Source organism: Acomys russatus, chromosome X (assembly GCF_903995435.1).
Source record: "Acomys russatus chromosome X, mAcoRus1.1, whole genome shotgun sequence".
In the NCBI taxonomy this organism is placed as follows: Eukaryota; Metazoa; Chordata; class Mammalia; order Rodentia; family Muridae; genus Acomys; species Acomys russatus.
The window spans coordinates 102,483,433-102,498,013 of record NC_067169.1 but is presented as its reverse complement, the minus strand read 5'-3'; the positions used below and the strand labels follow the sequence as shown (position 1 = coordinate 102,498,013).

The window sequence follows — 14,581 nt, the reverse complement described above, 5'->3', positions numbered from 1 at the left end:
TTAGCCAATCTTTGGAACAAGTACTGCCCACTGGTGCCTTTTCAGTGTGGCTGAAATGGTCTTTTTGATTCCTGCCTTATTTATTCACCTTAGATGTGCAAGACCTTGGCTCAAGCATCTCTCTGCGGCTGGGGCAGACTCAGGAAGCTAGCAGTTCCTAAAGGCTATACTTTACTAGCCAAATATGAATAGAATGCATTTCCTTGAAGGTGAATCTAGGTGACACATCTCTATCTCTAGCACAATATATGTTTTCAATTCTAGTAATGTAGTGTAATGTAACACCAGACTGGCATCTAAAGTAGCTGCATAATTTACATTCCTACCTGCAATGTGAGACCCACCCTTCTCCTTATCCGTCTGGACTTTTTCTATTGTTAGTCTTTAAGGATTTCAACCATTCTAGTTGATATATAGCAGGTCTATATTATGTTTTTTAAAAAGATTCATTTGTATTGGTGTTTTGCCTGCATGTTTGTCTATGTGAGGGTGTCAGATCTTGGAGTCACAGAGAGTTGTGGGCTGCCATGTGGGTGCTGAGAATTGAACCCAGATCCTCTGGAAGAACAGTAGGTGCTCTTAACTTCTGAGCCACCTCTCCAACCCATGTATTCTGTTTTTAATTTGCCTTTCTCCCAATGACTATAGAGGTTAAAAACCTCGCAGGACTCTTGCTGTGTTATGTCTTTGTTTTTCTAGTTGTGCTTGCATTGTCTTCCTTAAATACTAAAATGGATATTGTTCATGTGGGGTCTGAAAAACTCTGCTTACATTGTTCAAAGGCTGAAGACCATTCCCTGTTTGATCATTTGTTTCCATCTGTTTGAGACAGGGTCTTGCTGTAATCCTGGAATTTCCAACTCATTATCCCCCTCCTCAAAGAGTACTGGGATATGAGCATGTGCTGCCACTCCTGACACTTCATCTGTTTTTTTTTTTTTAATTTTTAAATAAGCCCTTCAGGTGATGCTGATGTGCAAGCATGAGAACCACTCATCTATTCTTGGAGAAGAACCCGATCCATTTCTTAATGAGTGATTGTGGCCTTTGGTATATTGCTCTGTATTTGCTGTGTGGTAGTTTGAATGAGAAATAGCTCTCCTAAACTCTGGTATCTGAACACTTTTTTGTCAGTTGGTGGTGCTGGTGGGGGAGGCTTGGGTGGCGCAGCCTTGCTGGAAGAAATATGTCAGTGTGTGTCCTGGGGGTGAGGTGGGCTTTGAGATGATATAACTTGGCCTTCATTTACAGTTTTTTTCTCTGATTCATGCTTATTGTGGATAACATGAACTCTCAGCGTCTTGTTCTAGTTGCCTTTCCTGCCTCTTGCTGCCGTGCCTCCGCACCATGATAGATTCTTACACCATGGAACCACCAATCTAAATAAACTCTTCCTTCTAGCAAGTTCCATTGCTAATGGTATTTTATTACAGCCACAGAAAAAAATTAACAAATACAAAAGTGGGTACCAGAGAGTGGGCTGTTGTTGAGAAGAATCTAACCATGTTGATTATTGGAGGAATGTGGAAGTCATCAGAACTTTTGACTTAAAATGGTTGTATTCTGGGTCAGAGCTAGTGATTATTCCTGTGATAATTTGAAAAAGATTCTGGTTGTCTTCTTGTCCTAAGACCTTTCCTGAGGCTATATTAAAAAGTAACTGGCTAATTTCATTCGTAGAGAAAATTTCAAGATGACATGCTGTTGAATCTGTGGCATGGTTGCTACTTACAATGCTTATGAAGATATATGATGAAAATAAACAAGCAGGACTGAGAAAAATGCAAAAAGTACGTGTTAGAGAGGAAACAGACACTCGAAATCTTAATGTTCCACTCAAGACATTTGATGGAAGAGAGGCTGTAATTGTTAGGATTAGCAGCATTAAGGAAAGGCTTCCTGCTCTGTACTGGAACAAAGAGACAGGTGCCCTCAGAGTAATGTCTCACCAGGCTCAGCTGCCAATTTGTGAAAGGAGGTTTTACTCCTAGAATGCAACTGAATAAGAAGGTTATTGCTAAGGTGATCCAAAGGGGCCAGGGTCCATTCTAAACTGGCAGTCAAACTTGGCAGTGTTGTTCATCAGTTGCTGGTTTTAGAGGGATGAAAGATGTAAGGGTAAAGGGCCTCATGGATTCTTCCTCTTCAGTTTCAAAAGGCCACCAAGGCCAGGCCTTGTGTAGCAGGGTAGTTCCTGTGTTAAGTTCAGGAGGCCATTATGTGAAGCTGTTATAGTGAAGTCTGGGTTGTAGTGGAGACCCCAAAGTTAGGGAGATGCCAGACCAATGGGATATCTACCAATAATATCTATATAGGTGGAGTAAAACTATCCCAAGAGAGAGGTATAGAAAGGGTGAAGTCATTCAAGCCCTTTGACAATGGATGTGAGTCTACAGGTTTTGCTGTTTGCCCTGATAGGTTCTGGTCTTACTTTGGTCCAGACTTTCTTCACTATGTTCCCCTTCTTCCTGTTTGGAATGGTAACATATATTCTGTGTCATCATATGTTGTGTTGTGGTTTGAATAAGAATGGGCACATTGGAGCATAGATTTGAATGGCTGGTCATCAAAGAGTGGCACTTTTAGGAGCTACGATCTTGTAGGTGTAAGTGTAGCCTTGTTGGAGGAAGTGTGTCACTGGCATGGGCTTTGGGGTTTCAACAACAGAGGAGCCATGGAAATGTTATACTCACAGCTCTCTCTCTTTGCTGTTCTCATCTGCTGAGTTTGGATTCTGTGTCCCAAGTTCTCTATTTTTTTTCAAGAGTGAAGAAGATGAATACATCTGTGTCATTTGAGAATGTTAATGTGACTATTCCTTGGGACATGGCATGACCTGGATAATACACAAAAGACTCTGTACAGGAACATGCTGCCAGAGAGACATCTATAACGTATCGTAGTTAAGGGATGCAGTACCAGATCTGAAGTGATCTTCAAATGAGCAAGAATCATACTAGTGGATGATTGAAGCTATTCCAAATCTCAGTGTCACTGCTGCCTAGAAAATGAATGGACCACAGTAAAAGGTACCATGAAGCCTGAGACAAACAGTTGTGGTAACTTGTCATTACAGATAGCAACACATCCACCGTGGAGAGCATTCATTCAAGGTAAAGATAGAATTTCAACTCAAACTGTATTTCAGTGAGTTACAAGTAGTAGAAACTAGGGAAGATGCCTGAATAATTGAACCATATGCTGTTGTGTGTGTGTGTGAGACATCTGGCAAAACTGGACACTTAGGACAAGATAAAAGAAACAAAATAGGAGAAAAATGAAAAGCCAACCTACCTCATCCCTTTTGATTAATTTGATGAGCATGTCCCTTGGAGGGGGAGACCTGGTGGCACTCAGAGGAAGAACAGCAGGTTACCAAGAAGAGACTTGAGCATATACAGGGGGAGGAAATCCCCCTCAGTCACAGTCATAGGGGAGGGGAATAAGGGGAAAATGGGGGGGGGGAGAATGGGAGGATACAAGGGGTGGGATAAACATTGAGATGTAACAAGAATTAATTAATAAAAAAATTAAAAAAAAAAGAAAGTTTCAATACCAAAAAAAAAAAAAAAAAAAAAAAAAGCCAACCTAGAAGTGCAAAGATATGTGTGGAGGGTGAAGGACCCAATGTAACGGTGCAGTCAGTTCTTGGACTGAACACTCCTATGTCATTTAAAAAAAAAAAACCAAATCATTCTATTGTAGTATTTGATGTGTAAGTTGAACTGTCATACACAAAGTTTATTTTTTAAAGATGAATTGGATATGTTCCCTGCCTTCAGGTAGGTATCAGTCTAAGTTGAGAAGTGTCTTTACTCTCTTTTGGCTAATTTACTGCCTTTATAGGGAACTTGCCCTTGGAAAAGTGCAATCACCCTAAATTGCTGACACTTAGAAATAATCATAGACTCAGTTAACTTGGCAACTGTTTAGGGATAACTTCCAGCCAATTAAAAAAAATACATATCCTTGGCTTAGTCTGAAGTTTGAAGTGTTACCTTGAGTTTTGTTTTGTTGTTAATTAGCATTCACCGACTGCATTTTATACCATAACACCATACAAAGTGTTTTTCATTCATTTAAAAAATATTTTTGTCTCTTTTTATGTTGTATCTTTATTAACCTCTTTAAGTTACATATTATCATATCTGTCTTACAGATGCAAGTCTGAGGCCAGAGAGATTAAATAACTGAGTAGAATTTCAACCCCAATCTTTTGGACTATAGTGTCAAAGCAGATCCCTACTCTGCTAGTAGTAATTTTTTTTACCACGCATATAATGCCTTTAATAAACTCAATTCATACAATTTAGTATGTTTTACATCATAGAGTATTATAGATGGATTGAATATTAGGATTAGAAAGCACATGAAATATTGATGTATCTATTTCCTGACCTAGGTTTTACATGATAATTTCTAAAAGTAGAAAAATCTTTATATACATGCAGCTTAAAATGGTTACAGTTATAATAAGTTCCTTACCCAGCTCACATTACTGTAATCAGAAAATAATATCTATTGCTTCTGCTACTTTACCCATCACTGCCGCATTGTTTCTTTAGTATAAAATAGTGTTGTTTTATTCTCACTATGTAGCTCAAGCTAGCCCTAATATCTCCAATTTCCTGTGATTATTGGTGTATGCTACCACACTCCCATTTTCCTTTCCAGTTTTTGACTCATTCTACTAGTTCATACTGATGCCTTTGAACAATGTTTTGATTTTCATCCGTTACCAATTTCTCTCTTCCTTACATAAAGAAGATGCTTCATGAAGGAAAACTAGATGTAATAGAAAAGAAAAGGAACTTACTCCAATAATCCTACCACATTGCTGCAACTACTGGTAACATCTGGAGCAAGCCTTTTCACTATTTACATATTCTTTCTTTTTTGTATAAAATGAGATAATTCTATTCTTGACTTTCCTTTACATTCAACTGTATATTAAGAGTATATTTCTGTGTCAATAAATGTCTATTTACATAATCATTCTCTTAAAATGGTTTTTATTCATTCATTTTTATTTTATGTGTGTGAGTGTTTTGCCTGCATGTAAGTCTGTGCACCATATGCATGCAGTACCCATGGAGACCAGGAGAGGGCATCAGATCCCTTAGTACTAGGATGGTTGTAAGCCTTCATGTGAGTGCTGGGAGTTGAATCTGATCCTCTGGAAGAACAGCAGTGTTTTTTACGGTTGAACTATCTGTCTCGCCCCCACATAATCATTCTTAATGTTTGTCTAGTATTCCATTTGTGAATGTGCTTTACAATTGTTTTACAACCCCTTTTTGTTTCTGTTAGGGTTTACCCCTCTCAGTAGTAGCTATCCTGAGACTCATTACTTACTGTTTGGGTAATTTATTGGAAACATCAGGGAGACAGGTGACAAATATTTTCCGGTAATTTCCTCAATATAATCTCCATGATTAAGGAGGAATCCTCATGAAGAACGAGGAACTTGATAAAGATGAAATGGAAGAAAAAAATGATATGTTGAATGAGTTTGGAATTTGAATTTTATAACACTTACTAGCTATGGAATTTTAGAATTTTACCTCCTTAAATTTCCATTTTCTCATCTGTAAAACAGATGTGCTGATTTTTATTTGATGAAATTATTGGGAGCATTAACAATATAAGATAATAAGAATGTAGCATACCATGGCTCAGGAAATAATGCAGAAGAGGGAAAAAAGGATGGAAGAGCCAAAAGATGGGGAAATGTGCAAGAGAAAAATGCTTCATGAAATGACTTAGCCATTGCACTGAGGCTGTGGGTACATGCACAAGACCTGCACAAGACTGGGCCCATTAACTTTTCATCCTGGATGGAAAGTGGCTCTACAAGGTCCCATCTCTCCATGAAGGACCGCTGGTTGTTAAGTGTTGTTGGGAGAAGGGTGTCATTTTCTTTGGTAGGGGTAGCCACTGATAAATCACTCTTAGTAATGTAAATAACCTCCTACTCATGTGTGGACAAAATTCCTAATTCAACTCAGTGTGTCACACACAAAAGGAAAATGTGACTTGCCGAGAAGAATGGATGCAGCAGGAGAAGGAGAAGTATAAGAGGGGAATGGGGGCAAACATGACTCTAATTAATTATATAGCTGTATGAAACTGTTAAGCAATTATAAAATAAATTTATTACAGACAACTTAAATAGTAAAAGAAAGAATATAGTAACCATCTGATGTACTATTAGATGCTTTTCCTTAACACCATCAGCACAAAGAACATATGGCTTTAAAAATGCCACTACTATAAATTAACAAAAAAGATGAAAAAGCAGACTGGTATTGTAGCTGCAACCAAGATACTATGACCACAATCCTATGTAATAGCTTCTAAAGATAATGATGTTGCTTGAAGGCACCATGTGGTTCCCATGGAGCACCAAGCCCTTTAAATGGTCTTTACGAATTTTGTGAAATAATTGAATACCATGAGTAAACATGCATTTTGGTAGCTACTGGACGTGTCTGACTCTGTTGAAGCAACAGCTGCACAACTTCTATGATAGTCATATCTGCCAAAATAGACATCTAGTATCAGAGGCAATATTAGTTTTGAGATTCCTGGATTCACATGGCTCTGGTTCTTTATAAGCATTTGCCTTGTTCTCCAACCCCAATGGAGTAGCACAATTAAAGGCCATTTCATTTCTAGCTCAATCCATTTATCCACAAATTTCGGGAATTCCTTGTTTTTAATAGCTGAGTAGTATTCCATAGTGTATATGTACCAAAGTTTCCTTATCCATTCTTCTACTGATGGACACTTAAGCTGTTTCCATGTTTTGGCTATTATGAATAAGGCTGCTATGAACATGGTTGAGCAAATTTTCTTGTTGTGTGCTGGAGCATCTTCTGGGTATATTCCAAGGAGTGGAATAGCTGGGTCTTGAGGAAGCCCTATTCTCAGTTTTCTGAGATAGCACCAGATAGATTTCCAAAGTGGCTGTACTAGTTTGCATTCCCACTAGCAATGAAGGAGTGTTCCTCTCTCCCCACATCCTCACCAGCATGTGATGTCGCTTGAATTTTTGATCTTAGCCATTCTGATGGGTGTAAGATGGAATCTCTGAGTTGTTTTGATTTGCATTTCCCTGATGACTAAGGAGGTTGAGCATTTCTTTAAGTGTCTCTCAGCCATTTGATATTCCTCTGTTGAGAATTCTGTTTAGTTCCAAGCCCCATTTCTCAATAATGAGTAAGTTAACCCAGAAGCAGAAAGACTCAAATGGTATATATTCACTTATATCTGCATACTAGCCCAAGGGGCATGTCCCTCGAAAGCCTTCACTTTACCAGGAAACTGGGACAGAGGGGAGGACATCCTATTGGGACTCTAGATGAGAGAAGCATGGGAGAATGGCAAAGTAGAAGGATCCAGAGGGTCCTAGAAACCTACAAGTAGAACATTATGATAGGCAGATTTGGGCCCAGGGGTCCCGCTCAAACTAAGGCACCAGCCAAGGACAATACAGGCGGTAAATTTTAAACCCCTTCCCAGATCTAGCCAATGGTCAGAACATTCTCCACAGTTGAGTGGAGAGTGGGATATGACTTTCTCACGTACTCTGGTGCCTCACATTTGACCATGTCCCCAGGAGGGGGAGACCTGGTGGCACTCAGAGGAAGGACAGCAGGTTACCAAGAAGAGACTTGATACCCTATGAGCATAGGGGAGGGGAAGAATGGGAGGATACAAGGGATGGGATAACCATTGAGATGTAACAAGAATAAATTAGTAAAAAAAATAGGTGGAAAAAAAAGACCATTTCAAAACACAAGTTCATAGCAGAGTAGAAGCAGTTAGAGCAGGGTGTTGATAATCATAAGCGAGGTGACTTGCACAAAGTCTACAGATCATGAATTCTAGGCAGATTCACAAATAGGAGGGTACATGCTCTGTAAATAACAGCTGTTGCCATAAGCCAAAGACCAATATTTACATGAATCCTGTGGTAAAGTCTATTGACTAAGCATCAACCTTTTCAGCTAGATTTGTACACTTGAATGCACTTTCAGCCACACTGTCTCAAAAAGAAAAGACCACATTATACATACATGGGAAAGTGCCAAAGTAGAAATATGTTCTATTCCCCTCAATCAATTCTCAAATTCTTCTTGTGGAATGTGGAACACATGTTCATACAGAGAAAGCTTTCCTGATGAAAGTGAATTTAATCTATGGTGTGCCAGAAATACATATAGTAGCAATGAGCAAACTACGTCACACAGTGCCCTTATTAGTAGGGACACAGCAACAGGTAACACATATTTCTTGGGCCTTTCTAATTTTTCTACAAGCTGCAGACGATAAAAAGGGAATTCTACCTTCTCTCAGTTGAAGTTTGAATAAAAAAAGAAAAATCCTCTTTTTCCTCTGTTTGGTAGGTATATGTAACTTACTGTGTCCCTTCAGGCCTTCTGTAACTTGTCTACCAAAGGACTTTAATGATTGAGGAGATTGTACAGGCAGTGGGGAAGGGGTAAGATTTTGCATCCCTTAATGTATCTGGGTATTTTAATATAAAATTCATATTCAGATGGTCAGTTAGTTGACTTAATTTTCCTCTTCCTCTCCTCCTTCTCCTCCTTCTCCTCCTCCTCCTCTTCCTCCTCCTCCTCCTCTTCTTCTTCTTGTTATTCTTGTTCTTGTTCTTGTTCTTGTTCTTGTTCTTCTTGTTCTTGTTCTTGTTCTTGTTCTTCTTGTTCTTGTTCTTGTTCTTCTTCTTCTTGTTCTTCTTGTTCTTGTTCTTCTTCTTCTTCTTCTTCTTCTTCTTCTTCTTCTTCTTCTTCTTCTTCTTCTTCTTCTTCTTCTCTTTCTCCCCCTTTTTAATGGAATCCGCTGCTTCAGGAATACCAGGTATTTTTAAAAAATATGTTTTATTAATTTATTCATATTACATCTCAATGGTTATCCCATCGCTTGTATCCTCCCATTCCTCCCTCCCTCCCTCCAATTTTCCCCTCACTCCCCTCCCCTATGACTGTTCCTGAGAGGGGGACTTCCTCCCCCCGGTATATGCTCATAGGGTATCAAGTCTCTTCTTATTACCAGGTATTTTTATACTGAGACATCATTAGATATTGCATGTCTGTATTTCAGTAAGAAACATGAACATCAGACTGGGATGGAGGGATCCACACATAATGAAGGTAAAATGAGAAGATAGTATCATCAGGTTCTTCTCCCCTCTTTGTGGTATACCCCTTCAGTCATCAGCTTCTTCCTAGCCTGTTTTTTTGTGTTTATTATTTGACCATGGAATGGAGTATGGTTGTTCATGCCTGTAGTCTTGGGGCTTGAAAGGCTAAGACAGAAGAATTGTTGCAAAGGTCAGCTTGGGATACAGAGCAAGACCCTACCTCAAAAGAGAGAGGTGGCGGGGGTGGCATGTGGGGGGAGAAGTAGGGAGAGGGAGAGTGGAGTAAGGAGGGGGAGAGGGCAAGGGAGAGCAAGAGTGAGAGAAATATGAACTGGTTTAGGGACAGAATCTGTCATCCATTCACACTAGGGCATGGGTGACCAGTAAAAGACACTGTTTGGGGTCGCCTGATTGCTATGTTACAATTTGCACAAGCCACAGTTTATTTTAGATAGGTTGTTTAGGAAGGTATGCTGACAGAAGTTAACCATGTGACAGCTGCTTTGGAAAGCATTTGCTGCATTCTGGAAACCATATGCTTTGTGGTTGTTTGGTGAACTGTTTCTTATGTGTTTTGTTGTCTGTCATCTCTAATGACTGAACTTTAAAGGCTAGGATGTCAATCTTCCCGTTGTTGATAAATGATGGGGAGACATAGAAGCAATAATTAATAGTTATGTTTCTACATACTTGTGCCTTTTACAAAATACATTCAGTGATCATTGATTACTATAAAGATGTGAACAAAACAGAAGCAAAATCTAAAATCATAGCTGTTTAATTTAATGACCAATATTAGGTAGCCTATCACAGGTTGCCCCAGGTTTTGTGGAGGATTTTGACATTGTTCCCCCTGAATTTTAAAATTCAGGGGTGCAGTCAACAGAAGGATTCCTGTGTATTGGCCATATGAGAAATTCAGAATGGAAAGCAAAACACATATTCATAAATTCTGAGTCAGGGTTTGCCTTCTAAGGGAATCTTTGCCATCAAGTGATTCACATTATCTTTCAGCAGAGTCTCTGAAGGGCAATGTGTACCATCAATCTAATTTTTTTTTCCAGAAAATTGGGAAAGGGAAGTCCCCAGAGGGGTTCTGGGCTTTCCAAAGCAAAACTATACTGAGAAAGACCTTCTATAGTGCAGTCATAAGCAGAGGAGTTCTTTGTGCAAGAAAAGAGAGAGCACCTCAATGTACAGAGGTGCAGAATAGGTAGAACAGACTTAAGGGAAACGATTTCTTCTGCACACATCTGTGAGGGGAACTCGGGCTCACTGTTGGGGGCATATGGAGGAGCAGAATTTTTAAGGGGCCGTGAGCTGTGGGTTTCCGTCCTCTACCTCTTGAGTGCACCTCACAGCCAGGCAACAGTTGGTCGTGTGGGACCAGCCTGGGCTCTGGGTGGGGAGGGGGAGTCTCGCGATTGGTGGTGGGGGGGCGGAGGGGGAGGGATGAGGGGAGGCCATGACGTAGGGTGGGTGGACGGAAGTGGGGCAGGGTTGAGGGTTATTTAAAGAAGGTGGGGGGCGAGCGAAGGGGTTGGAAGCTAGTAATTCCCTACCCCTGCTGTCTAGCTCTTCTCAGTGCAGCCACTGCTGCCGCCCAGGAGCCTCCGTTCTCCCCTTCCTCGTTCCCCCTCATCTTTCCCGCTCCAACGCCATGGAGTCGGACACGGCCACAGAGGCAGCCACCGTGGCAGTCTCGGATGCTAGAGCCACGATCGTGGTCATAGAGGATGAGCAGCCTGGGCCGTCCACCTTTAAGGAGGAGGGAGCGGCTGCCGCCGCCACCGAAGCCACCACGGCCACTGAGAAGGGCGAGAAGAAGAAGGAGGTAAATAGGAAAGGGGTGTGTGCGCGCGCTCTGTGTGTGCTGGACATAGCCTGTGTCTAACCTCTCACGGGGTCCCAAATCCCGACCTTTTGGCGCCGACAGGTATCGAGATCTCTGCAGGGATGGGAGCAGAGGGGGCGGCAGAACCATCTAGCATTCCTTCCCCTCCCCCTTTCCTGCCAGCCGCCTGCTGGGCGGGGGCGGGGCAGGGCGGGGGGGGAGTCCGATGCAGGGTGGTGGGGTGTCCCGAATCTGAACCCCAAGTCTCTTCTAGCCCCGGGTCCCCCTCTACCTTCCCGGAACTGGGGGAACGGTGTGGGGGATGGGGCTGTGCAGGAAAAAGCCTCCGCCTCTCTCCTTGCTCGCTCTTCTACCCCCCTCTTCCCGTCGGCCTCTGCCTGGGAAATCTGGGCCCTTCAGTCCCACCATCACGCTGAAGGGGGTTTGGCTGGGGCTTATTTTTGTAATTTAAATTTCAAGGTGCTTGTGGTGGAGGAGAGGGGAGGGGAAAAGAAGAACGGCTGGGAGATAAATGCTTGCTTTGATCGACATTGTCTGTCTTTGGGATTACAGAAAAAAAAAAATCTCCCTTGTTCCTTTGATCACTGCCTCATGGTGAGCAGGGGGTGTCAAGTCAAGAAAACATCCTCTCCGCACTTTACCTTACAATCCTCACACTGAGGAACCATGCTTGCTGTCTCAGGAAAATTTCCAACCTTTGCACTCTTACCCTCTCCCGCCCCGCCCCTGATGGTATAGTGTTTCACTCCAGGCCACCCAGATGATCCCCTTATCTGGCCTTTGGCCTTCCAGCCTTTTACTTCCCTTGTCTCCTGGACACAGGCAATTAAAAAAAAATGTGGAAAAGTCCTACTCTGTAGGATGAACTATACTTCTGTCACACCTATTGCAGACAAATCCAAGAAGTAGGTATTATCTCACATGAATGTGTAAGTAAAACTATACAATGCTTTGAAAAATTGATGCCAAAGAATAGGATGAAGCACAAGACGTTCTGATATATAATACAATTGCAGAACAGATCGTTTATCGGTGGGTTTACAATACACATGGTGATTGAAAAATGCTAGCTAATTGAAATTATGCTTTAGAGATCTCAAATGGCTTTGTGTGAATCATTATACAATGCTATATGACTAAATCAAAACCTTTTGCCTTGAATTACAAGAATAGTGCTAAATCCAGCAGTTACTTAAGTCCCATAGTGATTGACTAACCAGAAAGACAACCGTAGTGCTAAGTGAAAAACCACGGAAAACTGGATGTAAGATGTGTGCTACATGGATCAGTGCAACAACAGTGATGATTAAAGCTGGGCCAAATACTAAGTATTTGGTTGAGAAATTCAGAAATATGTCTAGTGCCTTTTATTCCCTGGATTGGGCAAATGTAAGTGCTAATTATTTCTTCTTCCTCCTCCTCTTCTTCTTCTCCTCCTCCTCTTCTTCTGGTAGTCAATGTTGAATTTTGAAATTGTATAAATTTTTGGATTTCCATTGTAAAAGAACTGGGGAATCAATAAAAATATATGTAATAAGCATGAAGTGTGTTGCTGTATGTTCATGAGCTCTGGACACTATTATGGTGAAACTTCATTTATCCACTCAGGATAGGAGCTGCATTTCCTGGGTTTCTAATTTCCTATTTTGGTCATTCTTTAAATGGTTATTTTCAATTGTCCTTAAAAGCTAAGTTTGGGCTGGTATGAGAGAAAGGGTTAAGAGATTTTGATATACAATCATGAAGACTAGAATTTGGGTTCCACCAACCATGTAATACGCTTTGTCTGCACATACCTGAAGACCTCATCTTTGAGGGTGACAGAGATAGGGCTTGGTGGCTAGTGAAGAAAAGGCAGCTCTTGGTTGAGGGAGAGACTCTGGATCAAGAAATAAGTGGAAAGTGATAGAAGAGGACACTTGATGCTCTCTGTTGTACCCCACACTTAGCACCTGGAACCATCACACAAACATGTGCATATGCCCACACAGATGTATAGAAACACACATAAATCCTTTAAACACATTAAGTGTATTTTGTACGACCTTGAGTCTGTAAGGGGCACACGTTTCTCCTTTCCTAATAGTCATTGGTTCCTGTACTTTGACAGTGTTACAAGGCCAGTGACAGGCCAGTAACAGCAAAACAGGTTGTTTTCCCTTAACTAAACGACCAGTTTCAGACTCTTTTAGTAGTAACAACCTCTAATTATTTGTTTGTAATATTTTTCTGTCTCCTCAATATCCAGCTATTTACTTAGGCTTTTTAAAGACCTCATCTACTTTCATCAGGAAGAAGTTAACTATCATAAAATGTGAAAATATAAGTGATGCTCAACCCCAAAGATAAAGGATGCTCCTGTAGAAGAACAAGCATTTTAGCTCTGGAGTTCTGTCATCTATTCCTGGTGTCCACGTTTTAGTCGTCTTTGCCATGTTGTTTGCTACTGCTTTCATCTCCTGGGGTGTGCAAAGCTAGAATATCAAACGAGGGAGGATTAGATAAGAATAAGGGTAAAGCACTCTTTTGCTTTCCTGCTGAAACACATACATGAGCTCCCTGTGAACCGATTGCGACATTTAGCGCATACAGGGGTATTTTTTTCTAACCTTCTGGTTATTAAACTTACTTGGTTAAGTAAGTTCTTAGGTTGGATAAGTTAAGAATATAGAACTAGGAAGATGGTAGTTTGCCATGGAGTAAAAAACCAAGGTCATGGTCTTTAAGTCAAATTTTTTTTTGGTGATCTTGCGCTACATTCTCCAGGCTTCAAGACTATAAGATCTGCACATAAAAAAGACAGGAAAGTAGTGGTGCACTAGTTGGGATGAAGAAGTAGAAGGGGTAAGAAAACAGGTGTGAAAATGACCATAATATATTGTGCACATGTAAGAAATGGTCCAAAAAGTTAAATATACAAAAGAATGTAAGATAGTAAAATCTACAAATAATCCACTAGAAAAATCCTATTTACCTTTTATTTCTTCTTGTATGAGAAATGTATTTTGGGACACATAGTCATGTGGAAATGGGAAAGTTGGAAAGGTAGGCCTTTAAAAAAATAAAAAATGTGTGTGGGAAGTAATGTCGATGAAGTGATTATCCATGGCATTTAATAGTACTGCTCAAGATGAGGGATTCAGTTAATGTGTGATTTCAATTTGAAGCACAGAAGTAATGAATAAAATGTTTTTCTGAGATGTAATTCTCTGAAAATGAAGTTTTCTACACACACACACACACACACACATATACACACACACACACACACACACGAGAGAGAGGAGAGAGACGAGAGAGAGAGAGGAGAGAGGAGAGAGAGAGGAGAGGAGAGATGGAGAGGAGAGGAGGCGAGAGAGAGGAGAGAAGGAGAGAGAGAGGGAGAATTGCTACTGTCATAAAACTTGACATTGAGCTTTTAAGAGAGTGTGAATTTTGATATCTAAAATTTAATTGCTTTGAAAATGAGACATAGTATATGTGACTTTTTTTTCTGAGGAAGAATTTCTCTACATAGCTCTCACTGTCCTGGGACTCACTCTGTAGACCAGGCTGGCCTC

At 40.8% G+C, this 14,581-nt stretch overlaps 1 protein-coding gene across 1 annotated transcript in view; it reads left to right on the top strand.

Moving 5' to 3' along the window:
* Positions 1 to 10,656: 10,656 nt before the first annotated feature.
* Positions 10,657 to 14,581, top strand: part of Smarca1 (SWI/SNF related, matrix associated, actin dependent regulator of chromatin, subfamily a, member 1) — a 74,923-nt gene continuing 70,998 nt past the window's right edge. Inside the window, 1 exon segment of the mRNA XM_051141086.1 lies at positions 10,657 to 11,000. Within this exon segment, the coding sequence (XP_050997043.1) occupies positions 10,827 to 11,000 (174 nt within the window). The 5' untranslated portion in view covers positions 10,657 to 10,826.